We start from the raw sequence: 6,873 nt of genomic DNA, 5'->3' as shown, positions 1-6,873 counted from the left end.
AGGAGTCAATATTGGAGGTAATCCCTGAGCTTGATAAGGAGCCGGAACTGCTAACTTTAACTGTGAAACATGAAATACAGGGTGGATATTGCTCTGAGCAGGGAGATCGAGTTTGTACGCCACTCTTCCTACCTTCTACAGAATCTTATATGGGCCAAAGAATCTCTGAGACAGCTTCTCGTTCTTCCTCTGTACCAACGAACTCTGACGGTAAGGTCATAACCTGAGATATACCCATTCACCCTCCGATAACTCAACCTGCCTCTTGTGCTTATTCGCTTCCTTCTGCATTCTGGACTGAGCAAGCTCCAAATTCTCACGCAACTATACCAACAGACTATCTCTGTCTGTCAACAACTCTTCGACCATGGCATTAGGAGTTGGAGTGTCTCCATAGCGTAGAATCCTTGGAGGATCACGACCATAGATTGCAAAGAAGGGTGTGGTCTGTGTTGCTGAATGAAAAGAGGTGTTGTACCAGAATTCAGCCCATGGTAACCATTGTGCCCAACTTGTTGGTCTTCTACTCGTGAAACAACGCAGGTAAGTCTCAAGACATCGATTTACCACTTCAATTTGCCCATCTGATTGAGGGTGATAGGCAGTACTGCAGTTAAGTGTTGCTCCATTCAGCTTGAAAAGCTCAGTCCAGAAACTGCTGAGGAAAATGCGATCCCTATATGATACCAGTCATTCTGGAAACCCATGTAACGGGTGTTTGAGGGTCATAAAATGGGCGTATTTGCTCAATCTGTCCACAACCACCAGTATTGAGTTGAATCCTTTCGACTTGGGCAACCCTTCTACAAAGTCGAGACTAACATCAGTCCACACTTGGTTTGGAATCGGTAAAGGAGACAACAAACCTGCAGGTGACAAGGTCTAGTAATTGTTTTCCTGGCAAACCTGACAGCTACGAATGTAGTTCACCACGTCCTTCCTCATACCCCTCCACGTAACCTCTTGTGTGAGTCTTTTGAACGTTTTCAATGCGCCTTCATGACCACCCATAGGACTAGCATGAAACTGCTCCAGTAACTTTGGAATGAAGAGAGATCCCGATGGCAACACAAGGCAACCATTCTTGTATAACATACCCTTCTCAAGACTGTAGTCTGGTTGCACTGATGTCTTGCTTTCCAATGCCTATAAGATTGCTCCCAATTCCTTATCTGCCTCCACTTCCTTCAATACCTCTTCTCTATCAATATTCACGGGTGCGGCTAAAGTGATCTGATGCAGCTCTTCTGCCACCGGTCTCCTTGATAGGGCATCAGCGACTTTGTTTTCCACCCCAGGTTTGTATTTAATACGATAGTTTAGCCCTATCAGTTTTGCTGCCCACCGCTGTTGTAATGAGGATATTGACTTCTGCTCCAACAGATGCTTGAGGCTCCTTTGATCAGTCTTGATTACGAACTCAGGTCCTGTCAAGTAGTGTTTCCACTTGCTAACTGCCACGACGATTGCAAGCAGTTCCCTCTCGTAAACCGATTTTACTCTGCCCTTGGATGAGAAAGCTTGACTGAGAAAAGAAATCGGTCTCTTGTTCTGGGATAATACTGCTCCTATACCCACACCAGATGCATATGTTTCGATTGTAAACTCCTGCTTAAAATCTGGTAAGGCCAAGACTGGTAAGCTTGTCACAGTCTTCTTAAGCTGATGAAAAGCTGCAGTAGCCTCCGGTTTCCACTCAAACCCACCCTTCTTGAGTAATTCAGTTAAAGGTCTCGCCATTTGACCATAATTCCTGACAAAGCGACGATAATAGCCGGTTAAACCAAGGAACCCTCTCAACTCCGTGATGTTATTGGGTGTGGGCCATTGAAGCATTGCTTCGACCTTGTCTGGATCCGCGGCAACTCCTGCTGCAGAAATTTTATGGCCTAAGTACGACACTTCAGAGTTTTCGAATGAGCATTACTTAGCATTGGCGTAGAAACGGTTCTGCTGCATCAGATTGAGTACCAGGTGCAAGTGTTGCAAGTGCTCTTGGAGATTTGGACTATAAACCAGAATGTCATAAAAAAAACCCAATACAAACCGTCTTAGATAAGGCCTGAACAGGTCATTCATGATGCTCTGGAAAGTTGAGGGAGCATTGGTGAGACCAAAAGGCATTACAAGGAACTCGTAATGACCTTGATGCGTTTTGAATGCTGTCTTCTCCACATCACTACCTCTCATCCGTATTTGATGATAACCCGACTTTAGGTCCAGTTTAGAAAAGACTGTTGCTCCTTGTAATTCATCTAGCAACTCCTCGATGACCGGAATGGGATATCTGTCTCGAATGGTAGCCTTGTTAAGTGCTCGGTAATCCACACAGAAACGCCAGCCACCATCCTTCTTCTTTACTAGTAACACCGGACTTGAGTAGGGACTAACATTGGGTCTGATCACTTGAGCATCCAACATCTCCTGTACCAAATTTTCAATCTCATTCTTCTGGACAAATGAATAACGGTAAGGCCTTAAGTTGATCGGAGTAGTACCCGCGTGGAGATCAATAGCGTGTTCTCTTTTTCGAGGAGGAGGAAGAGCTTGGGGCATCTCAAAGACCGACTGAAACCTTGACACTAGTTCCTGAACTACTGCAACTTCAGGAATTTTCTTATCTTGTGGTTCTCGTCCTTCCAACAAGGTGGTCACCTCCAACAAATAAGCTTTCCCTTTATGCTGAATAACTCTTTCCATGGAATGCAGAGAGATCGGTTCCTTGCTTAAGGAGGGGTCTCCCACAATAGTTACCCATTTGACACCAATCTTCCAACTCAGGGTCCTATTTAGCCAATTTATTCGGGTATCTCCTAAAGTTGCCAACCAGGAATATCCCAAAACCAGATCGGTGCTGCCTAGCTCAATCACCAAAAGCTCTTCCATTATCTCCACACCTTGAATTCCCAACAGGGTACCAGAGACTCTCCCCTTTCCTTTTAGTATCCGTCCTCCACCAACTCGAACACCAAATGCACGTGTGGTAGAAATGGATAGACCCAAGTTCTTCACCAGATCATAATCTACGAAACTCCGGGTGGCTCCAGAATCCACCAATACTACGACATCCTTGTCCACCAGTTTTCCATCATTCTCATCGATTTTTCATCCCTTAACCCCGATAGGGAGCTGAGAGAGAGGACCTCATATTCTTGTATCTCCTCTATATCAGCTTCCAGTCCTTCTGGACCTTGCTGAACTTCAACTGCATCACAATACTGCTCATCCTCTTCAGCCACTTCCAAACATTTTAACTTCTGCTGGGGCTTGCAACGATGACCCGGAAACCACCTGTCACCACAGTTTCTACACGGGTTGGTGTTACGACCTTCTTGGCCTCCAGTGGTTTTCTTAAAATCCTTATTGTTCTCCATGGGGCGCTTGCCCTGGGACGCTTGCCCTGGGACTGATCCACTGGCCGAGAAGTGCTCGTGGCTTGACCATGTGTAGGTGAGTAATAAGATCTCACAGACGGTCTTGACTGCAGACTAGTATTCTCAGCCTCTTGGTGTTCAATCATCTTTGCTGTATCAACTATCTCAGCTAAGTCGAATGGTCTACAACGAACCACCTGATCCCTGATACACTTTCTCAGACCACGAAGAAATGCGGACTCCAAGACATCATTCGAGAAGTGAGGCAACTCTACAGCCAACTCTTGAAACTGCTCACGGTACTCATCAACACTGCCCTTCTGGTGAATGCTCATCAGTTGATCTAAAGCTGACAACCCTCTGCTAGGTTTGAAACGAACTATAAATTTCTCCATAAAGTCCTTCCAACTACCTATCCTCTGTCTACCATACGCCATACGCCACCATGTGACCGAGGAGCCGGTAAGACAAGAAATAGCTAGGTCTATCTTTACGTAATCAGGGATTCCTCTACTAGCGTAACATTTCTCCAACCTAAACAACCAATCGTCAGGACTTTTACCTTCGAATATCGGAAGCTCCATCTGTTTGTTAGGATACTCCGTTGTGTAAACCTGCGAAACGGCTTGTTGGTCTGGGGGTGGAGCCGAAAACTGTAAAGTCGCTGGCTTTAGGTGAAATTCCTACTCAGGGTTGGGAAGAATCCACACCGTAGGTTGACTGGTGGACCCAATCTGTGGTGTCGTCGTCTGTTGAGGAGGGGTTCCTGCGACTGGGCTGTTAAACCAGGTAGGAGCGGAATCGGAGTTGGGGGCGACGCCAAGGGTTTGGTTGCGAAGGATCTTCTGGAGCATTTCCTTGATGAACGCGAGATCAGAATCATGTCGGTCGATTCACTGTTCCAACGAAGGAGATGTCGGAGCCGTCTGGGAGGATAACTCAAGCTCACTCGTTTTGGTTTGGATGTTTTTACCGACAGCGGACTGTTGAGGAGCCATCAGTATCTCTCAATGAAAGCACCACTTGTTAAGGTTGAACCCTTAACCTGATTTTGAAAAGAAGAAATAAGAGGGAGATAGAGATATTGTGCCTTAGCGGCGGAGAGTAAGGTAAGAAGAAGATAGAAATTTTATGATTATTAATGTGATAGGTTACCCTAGCATAGGTACCATCTTTAAATACACTTCCCTTATTAGGTTTCTTTCCTAAACGACATCGCACTGGTACATACACCAAGGTGCTGCTTTTATTTAAATCTCTAACCTTCTACTGGATCCCAAGGTTTAGACCTTCTTAGCCACTTTTGCTCTTTCCCCATTGTCTTGCTCTTCTACCCTTTGTCCTCAACTTCTTCTTCATAAAGGCAACTGGTACTCTTAGTCTATCAGGATCCAAAGCAGAGAGCCAAATATAAACTTCACACAAAAGAACCTCTACTTAGAGCGGAAACAAACTAAAAGGGACCTATTAAGTAAAACCAGGCATAAAGGACGAACGAGGAAAACAATGGTGAGGTGAAGACTTCCTACATAGCACCCACAAACCAAAACAAAGCGGCATCCAAACAAACTAAAGCACAAGAGCGAGAGACAAATCTGGGTTGTGAGCAGGCGAACAATGGCTTGTCTCCGTCGATCTCAGATCCGGCACCATCCTCCTCGCAAAAGCTACAAACCAAGCATATCTGAGCCGCTCGACCGCTTCCTCAAACACCCTAGAGCACAAAACGATTAAACTGATAAAATCTCCCATCGAAGGTCAGAAACTTCCCATAACTTAAAAGAAAACTAAAGCAAAACACGAAAGGAAGAAAACGGGAGACCGGAGCCGGTGCTAAAGGATCCACCGCTTTCCGGTTTTAGATCTGAAAAAATTTTGGCGGCCGCTGGTTTTAGGTTTAGAAGACGAGAGAGAAAAAAAAGGGTCAGGTCTCTCTGATATTCGTAAATTTATTATATATTCATATTTAGTATTTAATATATTGTATGTTTTATTTAATTATAAGTAATGCTCTTTGTCCAAAAAAAAATTATAAGTAATGCTCTTCTTCCATATAATAAATTTGTTATCGTAGGTGGAATGTAATTTCTGCTGACTCATATTTAGACACTTTTTGGTATTTAAATAACAACAACGCAAGTGCTTTTAATTTCACAGGTACCTCCGAACAATGGCAATCTTCTCTCCCACTCAAGCGCATCAAGTGTTTTTGAACTACAGGGGAGAGCAACTGCGTTACAGCTTCGTGAGCCACCTCGTCGATGCTTTTGAAAGGAATGAGATCAGCTTCTTCGTAGACAAATACGAACAGAGAGGCAAAGACCTTCAAAATCTCTTTCTTCGAATCCAAGTGTCGAGGATCGCGCTTGCCATCTTCTCTACCAGGTTTGTATTCTATGTATTCTTTCACATTATCCAGAAGATTCAAGAATTGTAATCACTCTCGTCTTGATTTCAGATACACCGAGTCGAGCTGGTGTCTGGATGAGTTGGTGAAGATGAAGAAACTATCCGATAAAAGAAACCTCCAAATCATTCCAATCTTCTACAAGGTAAAGGCAGAGGAGGTTAGAAATCAGACAGGTGACTTTGGTGACAACTTCTGGACGCTCGCGAAGGTTTCAAGTGGAGATCAGATCAAGAAATGGAAGGAAGCCTTGGAGTGTATCTCTGACAAGATGGGTTTATCATTGGGAGACCAGAGGTACTATTTTACATTCACCACTTACTAAATCCTTAGTCTTCTTCTTCTTGTATGAAAGAATGTATACTTTGTTTTTGGCAGCTCTGAAGCCGATTTTGTCAAGGATGTTGTTACGGCAGTTCAGAGTGTTGTAGCAGCAACTGGACTTGAGGAAGAAGAGAAACATTTTGGGAAAAAGAAGAGGAAAGATTGCAAATTTGAGCTTCCTGGTTTCAAGAGAAGCAGAACCAAATAATTATGACGTTAGACAATGTTAAGCAGAACCAAAAGTTGTGTTTTTAATTTATTTATTGAAGGGTAGTTTAATATTCTCTATATGTTGCTTATTTATTTTTAACAAATACAGATTAATCAATTAATTCTCTGTTTCCCAACAAATCATTAATTCTTAATTTGTTACAATTCCTCAACAAATATATATTTTTGTTGACAACAAATCATTAATTCTTTATTTGTTACAATTCCTCATTATTCTTTTCTAAGTTTGTGTTATATTATTCACTGACGACAGCATACTTGAGAGATCCAACGGTAATCAAAAAAGATGACTAATCAATCTTCCGAGCCTCTGTTTTGGATATGTGACTATTTTGGTTTGGTGGTGTCTTTGTGAAATCCTCTGAAAACTTTATGGAATATTTTTCTAATACTTTTATTTGTCGGGTTTGGTCATCTTATTAGTTATTTATTTATGTTTTAACTACACTTGGGTCATATATGCTGATGCGTCGAAAAAGACTTTGCCCTGTTGTCATTCCGTATCAAAGTTCCAACATCACTTGCACACTTAACTTT

General features: G+C 43.0%; 1 protein-coding gene across 1 annotated transcript; it reads left to right on the top strand.

Annotated features, from left to right (window-relative positions):
• LOC104779654 (protein PHLOEM PROTEIN 2-LIKE A8-like) lies at positions 5,381 to 6,385 on the top strand. The gene is made up of 3 exons (XM_019244363.1): positions 5,381 to 5,759; positions 5,833 to 6,078; positions 6,160 to 6,385. Exons 1-3 carry the CDS (start codon positions 5,545 to 5,547, stop codon positions 6,311 to 6,313), a joined length of 615 nt encoding a protein of 204 aa, XP_019099908.1. The 5' UTR covers positions 5,381 to 5,544; the 3' UTR covers positions 6,314 to 6,385.

The sequence above is a fragment of the Camelina sativa genome, chromosome 4, assembly GCF_000633955.1.
Source record: "Camelina sativa cultivar DH55 chromosome 4, Cs, whole genome shotgun sequence".
NCBI classification, from domain to species: domain Eukaryota; kingdom Viridiplantae; phylum Streptophyta; class Magnoliopsida; order Brassicales; family Brassicaceae; genus Camelina; species Camelina sativa.
The sequence above is the reverse complement of the archived record's forward strand: the minus strand, read 5'-3'. Positions and strand labels throughout refer to the sequence as shown.

Excerpts from the sequence above, each read along its gene's own strand:
- LOC104779654 (XM_019244363.1), top strand. The coding sequence starts at position 5,545 with ATGGCAATCTTCTCTCCCACTCAAGCGCATCAAGTGTTTTTGAACTAC. Across the intron at positions 5,760-5,832 it reads CTTGCCATCTTCTCTACCAG|ATACACCGAGTCGAGCTGGT; the intron begins GTTTGTATTCTA and ends TCTTGATTTCAG. Across the intron at positions 6,079-6,159 it reads TTATCATTGGGAGACCAGAG|CTCTGAAGCCGATTTTGTCA; the intron begins GTACTATTTTAC and ends TGTTTTTGGCAG.